The 15,842-nt window shown below is 42.4% G+C and overlaps 1 protein-coding gene across 1 annotated transcript in view; it reads left to right on the top strand.

Moving 5' to 3' along the window:
• Positions 1–6,094: 6,094 nt before the first annotated feature.
• RBM27 (RNA binding motif protein 27) overlaps positions 6,095–15,842 on the top strand; it is a 59,996-nt gene continuing 50,248 nt past the window's right edge. The window contains exons 1-2 of the mRNA XM_033927468.1: positions 6,095–6,450; positions 14,481–14,599. Of these exons, the coding sequence (XP_033783359.1) occupies positions 6,392–6,450; positions 14,481–14,599 (178 nt within the window). The 5' untranslated portion in view covers positions 6,095–6,391. The remainder of the gene's footprint in view (positions 6,451–14,480; positions 14,600–15,842) is intronic.

Genomic DNA, 15,842 nt, shown 5'->3' with positions numbered 1-15,842 from the left:
TTTATTGTGGATATCCTGAAAACCTGACCTGGCTCTGGCTCTCGAGGACCGGAATTGCCTACCCCTGCACGAGATCTAATGATTAGACAATTTCTACTATAATCAGGCTAACTTCCCAATTGCAGTTTGCAGGAAGGCCAACTTCTATTTCTCAATACACGTCATCTAGTGAGATTTCTGAGAATAAGAAAAACTCAGGCTCTGCTTTGTTCTACTAAGGGCTCCTTTTATCAAGCAGCGGAAGAGCCTATTACCACGGGCCTGCAAAGTAAATGCTACAACGCTCATAGGAACTGGATGAGTGTCAGAGCATTTACCTCGCCGGTCCACAGTAAAAGACTCTACAACGGCTTGATGAAAGGAGTCTTAACTTAGGCCCCCTTTTACGAAGCCATGCTAGGCTTTTTTTTTTTTAATCACTGGTCGTGACGGTATTAGCTCCGATGCTCATAGCCTAACACAGCGTCATAAAAGGGGAGTTAGGGGGGAATTTATCAAGCAGGGAACTTGTTTATTGCCTCTTTGTCACTCTGGCATTTCAAAGCGGTGGGCACTGGAGGATTAAGTGATTTTCCCAGGATTTTCTCAACAGGAGCAGCACTGGGATTTGATCTCATAACCTCCAGCTCAACCAGGAAACCACACCTTCGGTCTGTCCTAGTACAGCAGCTCTTCGGTTTACTAAGCCATTGTGACATCACTGCTGAGGTTGGAATGAGGCATTATGACGTCACAGTCTTAGCTCTCAAATGTTGCTACTCTTTGGGTTTCTGTCAGGTACTTGGGATGGCCACTGTTGGAAACAGGATACTAGGCTTGATGCAAAGGAAAGGGAATAGGGACTTGTGCATTGCCTTTGTTGTGGCTTTGGCATTCGAAGTGGATTCAGTGACTTGCCCAGGGTCACATGGAGCAGCAGCAGGTTTTGATCTCACAACCTCTGGTGCAGAGGCAGCAGCTCCACCTATAGCTACACTACATACAACAGTAACAACCCATTCTATACCTTGGGGCTTTTAGCATTTAATGCATGCTAATTCCCTTAAGGCCTCTTATACGAAGCCACAGTAAATGTACTGAAACCCGCAGGAACTGAATGCGTTTCAGTACATTTACCACTACCATGGCTTTGTAAAAAGGGCCCTTAATATGCATTAGGGCCTTAACTCTGTTTGATGAACTTCCCCCTAAATGAGGCATCACTGCAGAGTATATAGCAAGCTACAATGTGTGACATTGTATACGGGATGTGTGACATTATATACTGACAGCTGGCTTGAAAAAGTAACCCGATGCTGCTGTTCTGTGAACTGGATTCTGGAATTTGTTTTTGTTTTTCTTTAAGGATGTATTAATATTTCACCTTAGACTCATGAACATATTTCACAGATATCGGGATAGTTTTCATATACAAAATCTAAGGTATATTTTACCCACTTCTCCCTTTTGTAAAAGGGGGGCGGGGTATATTTGTTTCTCAGGGCTGAAAGTTGCTTCCTACTCAGTTGCTAAAAATACTTACAGGTTTCAGAGTACTTGTAGGTGAAGGGGAAAGAGAGATGCAGTAGGTACCGTAGAAAGATGTGCTCCTTACCGACTGGGACATTTGGAATTTCTTCTTAGGCTTGTCTCTCAATAAAGCATTAATCAGGATTAGTGCACTGGCATTGACGTTCTATTGCAGTGTCTCTTAAATTATGTGCCCTGAAGAGATTCCAGAATTTTACTTTATTTTTTAAAATTCCCTTCGTAAGTATAAACTAGAATAGATGACATGTGTGTCATGTATGCAAGAGCCTGTCAATGTTATGAGCGTCTATGTGCATAAGGATACAGCTGCCCAGACAAGCATTATTCTTTGAAATGATTGGTCCTTGAAAACGAACAGCAAGTAATTTTAGTTTTAGTTTTTATGTAGTAGTTAGTCTAACTTGAGCAACAAAGCAATCAAGGCTTTGTTACCGTTTGCCTCGTCTTATCTTTGCAAACTTGGATTTTCAGCTCTGAAGAAATCAATCCCCTCCTTTACAAAGCCATGCTAGCGATTTTAGCACCAGCCACAGCGGTAAGACCTCTAACGCTCATGAGTGCCACGGCCAGCGCTAAAAACGCTAGTGCAGTTTTGTAAAGGAAGGGGTAAACTGAAAAAAAAGAGAATGACTGTAGATGGTGGATGATGAAATGCATGTTTGCTTGTTGATTATTGAGCTGTGTTTTGCCCTCAAAAACAAGCACATCCATCGCATTGATTAGCAATTCTATTCTAACTACTTTAGTTTCACCATTGTTACAATTACCCATATATAGCATAAACTAAACCTTAAGTTTATATACCACATCTTCTCCACGCATGATTTACCACATCCTCTTGGCATGATTTACAAGAACTTAAAATATAAGAAGAGAAAGGAAAAGGTTTACATGAGCTTATATATATAGAATGGAAGAGTAAGGGGGAAAATAGAATTACATGTTAGAGAAGAGCCAAGTTTTCAGTTGCTTGCAGAATAGTTGGAGAGAGCCCAGGTTCCGCAACGGGATAGTAAGGTCATTCCAGAGACCTGTGATTTTGAAGAGAAGAGATTTTCCCAGTTTACCTGCATAGAGAATACCGCGTAGAGAGGGGAAGGATAGTTTATATCTTTGGACGGGTCTGGTGGAGTCAGGACTCGAGGAGTTAAAGGATAGTGGGATTAGGGGAGGAAGGATGCCGTGAATGATCTTAAAAGCCAGGCAGGAGCATTTGAAATGGATTCTGGAAATCTCTGGGAGCCAGTGAAGATTGGACAGGAGTGTGGAGACATGGACAGATTTGCGTTTTGCAAAGATCAACTTGGCTGCAGTATTCTGGATAAGCTGGAGTCTTTGAAGACTTTTTAAAGAACTTTAAATAAATAAATCTCAAATAATTAATTTTTGTTGGTTTTTGCAATTTTATAATATAATATGCCGTGAAAAACATTCGCTCCATTTAGTGTGCCGGAGCTCAAAACGTTTGAGAGACACTGCTCTAACGAGTGGGAGAAGCCTCTCAAAGAGTATGACAGAAAACTTTCAAATGAGTATAGCACTCTCTTATGAAACTTGGCTCCTCTATCAAGAAAAATTGAGAAGGGGAGAGTCAAAACAACTGGTTTAGAAAGGTTATGGAAGTGGATTGTTTGGCTCAACTCACATACGAATTGAGAAATAGAAGGAAAGTAAGTTGGCCTTCCTGCATTTGGGAAGGGTTAGTCTTATTTATTGGGATTTATCAACCACCTTATCATGAAGAGATTCACCCAAAAGTTCTTTATAATACATTGAATAGTAATCTATTCACTGAAGAAACATGACCACATCACAGCGACATACCTCGATTCACACTGGCTCCCAATACAAGCAAGAATATTATTCAGACTCTACTGTCTACTATTCAAAACCATTAATGGAGACAGCCCAGCCTACTTGAACAACCGCCTAATCCAAACTACCACTACCAGACATAGGAGAACCCACACACCCTCCAATCAGAGACATCAAACGACTACCAACTCTCCAATTTACTGATCACAACCCCAGCCTACAAAACTTTCAGAAAAGAAATAAAAACCCTGCTCTTCAAGAAATCCTTAAAGACAAACTAACACTGCAAGAATCATCTCAATCCACTGTAGCAACCCGCTCCACTCTGTAATGTCTCTGGAAATGTCCAGAGAACTTCTTATGTAATCTGCCTTGAACCGCAAGGTAATGGCGGAATAGAAATCACTAATGTAATGTAATGTAATCAGGTACTCTTGGGTATTTCCCTATCTATTCTGGCGAGCTCACAATCTAGGTGTCTCTGGGGAAATGACTTGCCTAGAGTCACAAGGAGCAGGCTGGGATTGAACTTACAACCTCAGGGTGGGGGCAGCAGCTCTAACCGCTAGCCCATATTCCCCTCCCAATGCGTAGCAGTCTGGATTTCTCAAACGTGCCTGATGACTGAATCTAGTGCGTAGCAGTCTAGTAAACAAAATGTACCTGCAGTTCAGGTTTTACTGGTTATTTTCATAACTCTAAAATGATCAGGATTATATAATACTTATGGATAAAGGTTTTTAAAGGTTATGGGGCTCATTTTCAAAACAGTAAGACATCCAAAAATGGCATAAAGTGATGTCTAAATCTTAAGGGGGTATAATAGAGGCATATTTTGGATGAGATTTGGGTGGCCTTAGGACCTGAACTTCTTGTAAGGATAATCCAACCTTTCTGAAGACGTCCAAGACGCCATTTGGACGTCTGGAGTTAGACCTGTTTTAAAAGCAAATAAGGGCCGAAAAGATAGCTAAACTGATCAGATGACCACTGGATGCATGAAGATGACTCCCCCCCCCCTCCCCACACACACACAAACAAACTCCTGTAAAATCTGGACCCATTGCCCAGCCCCAGGTCCGTCCAGTTCCACCCAGCCCTGCCCTGTCATGTCTAAATCATGCCTCTTTTGCCCCAGCCTCTCCCCCTCAACCTGTTCTCGTCCTCGGGACCGCGTCAGAAGGGCATCTGTGCATGCGCGGATGCAATGTGATGACATCACACGCCAGTACTGGGCAGACTTGCACGGTCTGTGTCTGTCTATGGCTGTTTGGTGGAGGATGGGCTGGGAGGATGTAGATGGACTGGAGTGAGCTTTGACGGAGACTTCAGTAGTTGGAACCTAAGAACAGGACCGGCCAGAGCTTTGGATTCCTGCCCAGAAATAGCCAAGAAGAAAAAAAAAACCCAACAAATTTTTAGATTGAATCGGGTCGGCAGACTGGACGGACCATTCGGGTCTTTATCTGCCGTCATCTATTATGTTACTATGGGCTCCTTTTACGAAGCCGCGGGAGCAGCTTTAACGCGCACGACTTTTAATCACGCCCTAGCCGAAAAACTACCGCCTGCTCAAGAGGAGGCGGTAGCGGTTAGCGCGGATGGCAGTTTAGCGTGCGCTATTACCCGCGTTAAACCGCTACCGCAGCTTCGTAAAAGGAGCCCTATGTTTAGATACCTGTATCTAAACATGCACCTCGGAAGCGGAAATCCATGCAGGACGTACTTCTTGAACGGAGAAACTTTAACTAGGACTTCAGCAGAACGAGATTTAGGAGTAATCATCAGTGCAGACATGAAAACTGCCAATCAAGTGGAGAAGGCTTCATCTAAGGCAAGGCAGATATTGGGTTGTATCAATAGAAGTTTCGTCAGCCGAAAGCCTGAAGTCATAATGCCATTGTACAGGGCCATGGTGAGACCTCATCTGGAGTACTGTGTGCAATTCTGGAGGCCACATTACAGTAAAGATGTGCGCAGAATTGAATCGGTTCAACGGACGGCCACCAGGATGATCTCGGGGCTCAAGGGTCTCTCGTACAAAGAGAGACTGAACAAATTGCAGCTCTACACTCTTGAGGAACGTAGGAAGAGGGGAGACATGATCGAAACATTTAAGTACCTCACGGGACGTGTCGAAGTGGAAGATGATATTTTCTTTCTCAAGGGTCCCTCGGCCACAAGAGGGCACCCGCTCAAACTCAGGGGCGGAAAATTTCATGGCGACACCAGAAAGTATTTCTTCACAGAGAGAGTGGTTGATCATTGGAACAAGCTTCCAGTGCAGGCGATCGAGGCAGACAGCGTGCCAGACTTTAAGAATAAATGGGATACCCATGTGGGATCCCTATGAGGGTCAAGATAAGGAAATTGGGTCATTAGGGCATAGACAGGGGGTGGGTAAGCAGGGTGGGCAGACTTGATGGGCTGTAGCACTTTTCTGCCGTCATCTTCTATGTTTCTATATGATAAACGGTATATGAAAAATAAAGAAACTGGAAACTTGATCTCTAGAAAACCAGATCTGAATTAAGAACCAGCCAAGAGCCAATCCGGATCTTGATCCGGCCACAGTTCAGAGCATATGTGTGTGTGTATGGGGGGGGGGTGCCTTCGCGAAGGGGAGTGATCCGATTGGCGCTCCCTCTCCCCGCCCACTTTCAGCCTCCCGGCGGCTCCTTTAAGAGAAAGCCCCGCCTTCTGGCGGAGGTCAGGCGCTGCCTCCACCTACCTTGCTGGCCGTCCCGAGGTCGGCCCCGCCCCCTCCCCGCGCTCACTGGCTGCTCCCCGCCGCCTGCGCTCTCCCATTGGTCCCGGCCCGCGCCCGTCCGGGGATCAACCGCTCGGCCGCGGCGCCAGCAGGTTAGTGTGCGCCGGGGCCTGTGTATTGGTTACTGCGCTTCGGAGGAGGGGGGGGCGAGCGGGCGGACGAACGACATGGTGGTCGCGGTGTAGTCGCGACAGGAAGCCCTAGGCCGCCGTCCCGAGAGGCGGGAGAATCGCCAGGAAGCGGGGTGGGGCCAGGGGCCTAGTGGAGCCTCGAGCCATGCTGATAGAGAATGTGGAAGCCCTCAAGTCCTGGCTGGCCAAGTTGCTGGAGCCCATGTAAGTGGGGGGTGGGGAGGGGGGGCTGCAGCTGTCAGGGGCTCTTTTGCAAAGCATCGCCCTTCCTGCACTGAAAGGTCTCCAGGAGAGAAAAGCCAGGGTTTTGCACCCCCTGCACTTGCCCCCTTTTGGGAGGTTTTCAGTAGAGCAAGCAACAAAGTCCAGTGAAGTTTCTTTTGTGGGTGACCTCTTTCATGTCTAAATTTCAATGATTTCCCCCCCCCCCCCAAGAAAATTCATTGCTTAGCAGGGAAATTCACTGGAGCATGCTTTGTCAAAAAAAAAAAAAAAAAAAACCCACTCCAAAATGAAATCTGACTTCATGTAGGGAAAAAAGGTTAAAAGCGTTTGACTTCCAAACAGAAAGGGACCCTGATACTCCACAGAATCAAAGAGCAACCAAACCCACTGTGCAGAAGATGTCCAACATGCAGGCTTGATTGAAGATAAGGGCATCAAATCCACATAAGATGGGAACTGTGGACCCAACACAATCCGTGTTTCGACGACCCTGGCTTCCTCAGGGGTCCCTAAGAGTCCTAAGTCAAAGAGCTCTCGAGCAGGACTGTTCTCGGCCTTTGATCAACATTCTTTGACTTAGGACTTTTAGGGAAATCATTGAAATTTAGACATGAAAGAGGTCACTCGCTGTCACCCCCCCACGCTTAACCGAAGAAAATTCATTGCTTAGCAGGGAAATTCACTGGAGCCCTGAAGCATGCTTTGTTAAAAAACAAACAAACCCAGAATGAAATCTGACTTCATATAAGGAAAAAAGGTTAAAAGTGTTTGACTTCCAAACAGAAAGGGACCCTGGTACTCCACAGAATCAAAGAGCAACCAAACCCACTGTGCAGAAGATGTCCAAGATGCAGGCTTGATTGAAGGTACGGGCATCAAATCCACATAAAATGGGAACTGTGGACCGTTTTGACGACCCTGGCTTCCTCAGGGGTCCCTAAGAGTCCTAAGTCAAAGAGCTCTCGGCCTTTGATCCACGTTCTTTGACTTAGGACTCTTAGGAAGACAGGGTCGTCGAAACACGGACCGTGTTGGGTCCGCAGTTTCCATCTTATGGGTCCTAGACGTTTTATTATGTGGATTTGATGACTATAGCTTCAATAAACACCTGCATCTTGGACATCTTCTCCACAGTGGTTTTGTTTTTGGTTACTTCCAAAGTAAATCACGGCCATATAGTAGATTATGGATTGGAAAATTCTGATGTGGAACTGCTTTGAATGAATTTATCCATAAAAGTGATATCGAGTCTCGTGATGGCAAAGCGAAGGAAAAATGTATGTGGCTCTTTGGAATCTGCTGTACTTTCCCTGCCCTTCAAGCACTTCGTTGAATGATCAGCGTTTTGTCCTGCGTGCTGAACTTTTCATAATTTATGGGTCCTTTTACCAACCTGCATTAGGCTCTAACATGCATCTAACATTTAAAAAAATGGACTACCACAGGGCACACTACATTGTTATGCAGTAGTATGGGAATATACAAGAATTGATTTATAAGTCATAGCAGCTATTTTTTTTTTCCTCTTGAAAATGCGCCAACACTGGAAATCTAATATATACGTTTAAAGGTGTGTGACATGTACTTCTTAGATTTGCCACGATGAGAAATGAGTGCAGCGGACTCTAGTAGGGGAGAAGCAAAAAACATGACATTTGAAATAATCATTTTATTAAACAAGTAATAAATATTAGCTGTTTTCACTAAACCAGTGGTCTCAAACTTGCGGCCCGCCAGGTCCTATTTTGAGGCCCTCCGTATGTTTATCATAATCACAAAAGTCAAATAAAACAGTTTCTTGATCAAATGTCTCTTTAGCTATAAATGACAATATTATGATTAAGACTTAGTTAAAAGGAAAGATTTATAAACTATAAAGAGTTTTACCTCATGCAAAATTGTCATTTCTTTAATAAGACATTAACTATTTTTCTGAGGCCCTGCAAGTACCGACAAATCCAAAATGTGGCCCTGCAAAGGGTTGGAGTTGGAGACCACTAAACCAAGCACACAATCAGCTCTGCTAGAGAGTATGTTTATGTTTAACTATTAACATTATGACATTGTGCAACAGTTCAGGATGTTTCTCCTGTGTTGCACGATGCAGGTGGTACTGCAGAAATGACTTGTAATACTGCTCATTCATACTATATGAACTGGATGACACACAAGACAACCTGGGAGTCTGCTTTGAAGGATGCTAACAATTAAAACAGTTTATGCTTATACTTTGGTGTACACTGTAAACAAAAAAGACAGAAGAACACCTCGCCTTGGAGTACAAACAGTCAAACAAAAAAGGCAAGGAAGGTATCTTTTCATCCCAAAGTAAAGTCTTTATTTGAGATCCCTGTTTCGGCAGCAAAATGCCTTCCTCACGGGACACTTATGCTTGAAAAACGCTGGAAACAAGAAACACAAGCAGCGGCGTTGAAAACACTATCGAACGATGATTTCAGATGTCATGTTTTTGGTTCTCACCTGCCAGAGACCGCTGCACTCATCTCTCATCTGGTGGCAGATGAAGTACATGTCGCACACTTTCAAATGTATATACAGTATTAGATTTCCGTTGTTGGTGCGTGATTTATGAATCTACCTCTTATGTTTGTTCATGCTAAAAAAATTTTTTTTGATGGGGAGTGTCGGCGGTTGAGAGTGGACGTTTCCTGTGTTAACCAGGTAGCGCACATACATTACTGCACAGTTACCACACAGATAACGCAGGAGATCTTACTCTCTACAAAACAGAAGGCAGTAAGTGCTTCTGCAATAATACAAAAAATGGCTTAATGACGTAATGGAAATTAAGCTGATGAGTGACTGCGGGACAGATAAAAGGGGGCATGTGCCTTGAGACAGCGGGATCGCAAAATATATGCATGTCAGCAGAATGAAACCCCTAGCTGACTGAAGGAGAGTAGAGAACATAGAAGAAAAGTTAAGTCATTGAACTTTATTTATTAAAAAAAAAAAAAAAAAGTTTTAAAGTGGAAAATAGTTTGACTATATGAGATTTGAAAGAAATGCAATGGAAAATAAGGATTGGTGAAGATTTGGTGTATGACTCTAGCATAATGAAACACTGATTTGCTACTGAGATCCCCCCAAAATTAGATAAGCTATTCTCTGAGTGTTTTCGCACTTATGCTGTGTGCACTAATGGCAACATTAGCATATGGCCATTAATTCAAATAATAAAAAAAAGCATTTTTATGGTTGTGGTAAAAATGGCTTTATTGTGTGGGAAAGACCTGTTTAAGGGGCCACTAAGGCATATTTTTACTGCAGCTGAGTAAAAGGATCCCTTAATTGTTTCCTAGACATAGACATCTTGAACCTCATCCCATTCACTTTGATACCCTTCTTGGTTGGTTCCTTGTGTTCTGGTTCTCATAGAAACAGATAGACCATATGGTCCTTATCTGCCTTTATTTCTGTCTAGTCTGCCTAACCATGCCATCCATTATTCCTTCGGAGATCCAATGTACTTGTCCCCAGTTTTCTTGAAGTCAGGTACACTTTTTTTCTTCACCACCTCCACCAGGAGGCTGTTCCAAGCATTCACTATGCTTTCCGTGAAAAAGTATTTTCTGAGCTTACTTCTGAATCTATCCCCTTTCACCTTCCTCCTTCCTCATTCCAGAGATTCCTTTCAATTGAAAGAGAATTACCTCATACACATTTATGCCACTTAAGTATTTAAATGTCACTATCATATCTCCCCTCTCTTGCCTTTCCTCCAAAGTATACATATTGAGATCTTTAAGTCTGTCCTTATGATGGACCAACCATTTTAGTAGTCTTCCTCTGCACCAGCTCCATTCTGTTTATATCTTTTTGAAGGTGTGTCCTCCAGAATTGTACACAATATTCTAAATGAGGTCTCACCAGATCCTTATACAGGGGCATCAATACCTCCTTTTTCCTACTGGCCATACCTCTCCCTATGCACCCTAGCATCCTTCTAGCTTTCACTGTCAATTTTCAAAATGTTTGACCACCTTAAAATTGTCATATACTATCCCACCCAAGTCTCACTCCTCTTTCATGCACAAAAGTTATTCACTCCCTAAACTGTACCGTTCTCACAGGTTTTGCAGCCCAAATGCATGACCTTGCATTTCTTAGCATTAAATCTTAGCTGCCAATTTCCAAACTGTTCCTCAAACTTTGCTAGGTCCTTCCTCATATTCTCCACACCTTCAGCAATATCGCTTACAAAAATCTTAAAAAGAACAGGCCCAAGACCCAAACCTTGAGACACATCACTGTATCATCCCTTTCCTCAGAGCAGTCTCCATTGACACTACCCTCTGTCATCTTCTCCTCAACCAGTTCCTGACCCAGTCTGTCACTATGGGGCCCATCCCAAGGGCACACAGTTTATTTATTAGACACCTGTAAGGACCAGTATCGAAGGCTTTGCTAATATCTAAATACACTACATCTAGCGCTCTTTCTCTTTCCAATTCTCTGGTCCCCCGTCAAAGAAATTGATCAGATTTGTCTGACAAAATCTGCCCTCAAGTAAACCCATTGGATTCCAGAAACTTCAGTATTCTTTGTTTTAAAAGCATTTGAATTAGTTTACTTGCCATAGAAGTCAGACTTACTGGCCTGTAGTTCCTTACTTTCATTTTTATGGAGAGGGACCACATCTTTCCTTCTCCAGTCCTCTGGTGCCATTCCTGATTCTAGAGAAGCATTGAAAAGGTCAGCCAGTGGAGCTACCAGAACTTTCCTAAGGCCCTCCTTTACTAAGCTGCAGTAGAGGTTTCAACCATGGCCCAGTGCACAAAATGCTCCGATGCTCATAGGCAATTGGTGCTAGAAATCTCTACCGTGGCCTAGTAAAACGAGTAAGTTCCTTCAGTTTGCATCTGGCCCCATTGCTTTGTCCACCTTTAGTTTAGCTAGCTCCTCAAGAACATAGTCCTCTGAAAACCATTCAAGGTCTACCACATTTCCTTCTCTACATGTTGTTTGTCTTTTGTGGTCATGTTCCTGGCACTTCATCTGTAAACACAGAACATAAATATTTGTTAAGCAATTCAGCCTTTTCTTTATCAGCTTCTCCCCTTCACCTTTGAGTCTCGCAGTGCCACTTTTAGCACTTCTTCCTATTTCCCCATTTTACAGTGTCAGCTATTTTTTTCTTCCATTGCATCTTTGCTTTCTCAACTACTTAACCAGCCTCTCAACTTTTTCAGATATTTATGCCTGTCTTCCTCTTTCTGTGATCTTTTGCAGTTTATGAAAGCTAACCTCTTTTTCCTTACCTTCTCAGCTGCTACTTTTGAGAACCAAAGCGGCCTTCTTTTCCTCTTATTATTTAAGTTTATTAGTATTTTGATATACCGACCATCACATGTATCTGGTCGGTTTACAATATTAAGAAGATAAAAAATAGAAATGGTTTGCTGCCCTTACAATAACTCCTTTCAGTTTTGCCCACTGAATTTCTACTCCTTCCTTGACTTAACCACCTGCCTGAACAAAGTTATTTGTTTTTTTTAACTTTTACTTTTGAATAAGCCCTCTCTACATCTGGCTTAATATTAAACCACACCATGCGGTGATCACTGGATGATCACCCACTTTGCAAGTACTAAGTCCAATATGACCCCCATCCCACGTGGGTTCCATTTCCAACGGCTGAAACAGTTTTTCCTACTTCTAGGAGATCCTTTGATAGGGATACCCCAATTAACATCTGGCATATTAAAATCTCCTATTAGTAGTACTTTACCTTTCACAGCTATTAAATTTCTGTCCACTTCTGTCTGTGAAGGAGGCCTGTATATTACACCAATATAAATATATTTTCCCTTCTCCCTTTCCAGTTTGACCCATAGTGCATCTTTCTTACCCTATGGATCAGTGTATCGCAAATTGTGTGCCTCCTGAGATTTCTGGCGACGCCTACAGGACGTGACTCTTGCAGCATAGTTTGCGATACACTGCCCTAAGCTAATCAATTGGGCCCGGATTCTATAAATGGCAGCGCAATGGGCAGCCACCCGCAAAAGCGACGTTTCTAGAATCGCGGAAACGTAGGCCAGGGCTTTCAAGGCCTATATTTCCAGCCCTTATCAGCCGCGATTACGGAGGTGCCTACTGATACCTAAGGGCATTTCCGGTGTTAACCGCGCCTATTTTACCCTTAGGCACTGGTAGGCGCCTCCATAGTTGCGGTTCCGGCATCAATTGTGGAGGTGTTGTCTTTTTTTTTTATGACAATTTAATTGCTTTTAAACAATGCGATCAATTGTGCCAATTAAAGGCAATTAAACTAATTAAGATCAGCACCTAATGGCACCTAACTAGTCGCGCCGTTTATAGAATTTGGGCCTTAGTTTAGTGTGTTTCTAGTCCGCCTTTATCCAAAGTGGATTACAAAAGTAAACATACGCTATAATGGTTGGCAATGCCTCATGTGCTAACCAATTAGTGTTGTACGTCCCCAAACCTGCCCCCTTCCCAGAAAAAATAAATTAGCATGTGGTTTATTGCTTAGTTGTTGTCGTCATCTGCAGTGTTTGAATTTGTGACTTGTTTCAGGCACAACTCATGTAAATCAGCTTCCTTTCTAGAAGTTTGCATATAGTGTGTGAATTTCATTCAGTCATATGAACACAGGTTTTTTTTTTTAATCTTTGCATATTGAGCTTGAAACAAACTTCAAATATGGTCCCTTTTACTGACTTTGCTTGCATTAAGATTGTTGGCTTCCATTGTAACTTTGGTTCAATTTTATGCTTTTAGTCCTTCGGGGAGGGGGAGGGCATGTACGTGGCTGTGCCATTTGGGTTTTCTGACAACTGACCTTCTCTCCCCCCACTTTGATTATTATTATTATTTTTTTTTTTTTAATTCTTTATTCATTTTAAATACATCATCAAGTGTAACAAATTATATCAATATATCACAACATGTATCACTTGAAAATCTTACATAAATAATCATAAAATATAAAAATTATCCCCCCTCCCACCCAATCTTCTTCAAATACAACCAATAACCTAATTCAAATAAAAACAAACTTATTCAAAACAATCAAATTTTCTCCCCCACCCCACCCCAATAAAAATATATATATCTACCAACAGGAAAATGATGTTCACTCATTGCAATAACTTTCTAATGGCCCCCAGATCTTTTTAAAATTATCATAACTACCTTTCTGCAAAGCCACTTTGATTATTTTTTAAAGATTTCGACTTTTTTTTAATTTGATTTGACTTTTTTGATTGTATGCTTAAAGAGCATGCAAGTTGTATTGGGCAATAATAGTTCTTCATGGCCGTGGGAGCACACCGTTCTGGGTGAGCGGCTCTAGCCATGGGTTTGTAAACTAAAACCCCTCTCTGGAAACTGAAACCATTTCTAGAGAATGACATGTTTGCAGTACTGTGAAAACTTATTGATGGCTTGTGTAGGATGCCTGTAAATCTTTCAATATTACGGGTCCTTTTATTAAGGCGCACGAACCGCTAAGACGCTTTAGCATTTGGCGCGTTCTAAATCGGTTAGCGGGCCTTCATAAAAGGACCCTTTAGTTCTTTGGCTTAAAAAAAATGTTGGTTAGTACTTGTATTATTTTCTCCTTTGTAGCACTTGACTTTTGAAGCATGAAAATTCAGTGGTTTCTCCTGTTTTAACAATTACTTGACATGGCAGTATTCACATTTTCTTTTTAAAAAAAAAACATGGCTTGATCTTGAGCAGATTTAGGCAATTTGAATTGTTTTGTTTATTTATTTCATTAATCTATATTCTAACGAAACACTTGGCGGATACAAAAACATCTCTGGGTTTTGTTTTTGTCCTGAATGCAGTGTAACTGTTTTTCTAAGATTTGCTTAAAGTGATACTTTTTCTGTGCAATCCTCTTTTGTTATATTTGACCTGCTTTTCTACAAGAAACAGTTTTGCTGTTTCTGTAGCATTTTGGGTGAAAGCATTCTTCATAAATCAATAGTAACCCCAATTGCCTTTTTTGTCAGATGTGATGCAGATCCTTCAGCCTTGGCAAACTACGTGGTGGCTTTGGTCAAGAAAGATAAATCGGAGAAAGAGCTTAAGGCTTTTTGTGCTGATCAACTGGATGTCTTTTTACAAAAAGGTATTTTCAAGTTTGAATGCCTTAATTTTATAACCCAAACCTAATTGGGTTCTAGATACTTGTAGTAACTTTCAGGATTACTAATCCATCTTCAGAGTATCAAAAGAAGCATATTTGCTCATAATGAGTGTAGTTTGTACACAGTGGCATAGTGAGGGTAGTAAGTGCCCCCAAACCACACTTGCACCCTCCCTTTCCACCCCTATACTTTTTAAAATCTTCGCCAGCACGACCAACTTCTCCAGCCTGCTACTCGGGCCAGTGTTGGCTTCCCTCTGATGTCACTTCCTGGCCCCTCAACCCGGAAGTTATTTTGGTGGGAACCAGGCTGGCACTAGTAGCAGGCCAGAGTAGTTGCTCGCACTAGTGAAGATTTCAAGAGGTGTGGGGTGGGGAAGGGAGGGCGAGAAGAAGAAAACGGTGACAGAGTTCAAACAAGCTTGGGATGAACACAGAGGATCTCTAATTAGAAAATAATGGGTATATATTGAAGAACTAAGGCCAATACTGAGCAGACTTCATGGTCTGTGTCCCGTTATGGACATTCAGTTGAGGATAGGCTGGGATGGTTTAGATGGGCTGGAATGAGCTTTGAAGGAGACTCCAGTAGATGCACAATGCCGGACAGAGCTCTGGGTGGCCCAGAAATATCTTAACAGAAAGAACAATTTAAACGAAATCATTAAATTATAGAGAGTTGTATGTTTGGGCAGACTGGATGGACCATTTGGGTCTTTATCTGCCGTAATTTACCATGTTACTATGTTATGTATTTTACTATGTTCAGTAGAAAAGATTTTGGTTTTGTTTTATCTTTTTCTCTTGTGCAACAGGACTGGTAGTCTTGACCATTGAGTTAAAAACCCATTAGTTGTGAGGGTTATAGAGATCTCGCTGTTTTTGTTTTCATGCTCCACCTCCCTCAATCTTCCTATCTATCAGCGAGGAGTAAGGAGCCTGCTCGAGATTAATCTTTTTTATTTTCAAGATTTTTACTATCCAGTCAAAGGCCTTTGTTACTGCAGAAGATCCCGGTCACCCTGGGGCATTTCTGACTGCGAGAAGAAACAGACTTTCAAAGCTGAGGTCTGTAGCCCACAGGAATATGCATCACATAATACCCGTGTGACCAGTCTATATCAGAAATTCTCAGAGCTCAGGGTCCATACCCTTGGGAGCATTTGCGCCAAAGCTTCATCCGCAGTGAGCTTGAGCACAGACTGAGTGGGTCCTTTGGTGATTT

This window comes from Geotrypetes seraphini, chromosome 18, assembly GCF_902459505.1.
Source record: "Geotrypetes seraphini chromosome 18, aGeoSer1.1, whole genome shotgun sequence".
NCBI classification, from domain to species: Eukaryota; Metazoa; Chordata; class Amphibia; order Gymnophiona; family Dermophiidae; genus Geotrypetes; species Geotrypetes seraphini.
This window is presented reverse-complemented; position numbering and strand designations above follow the sequence as displayed.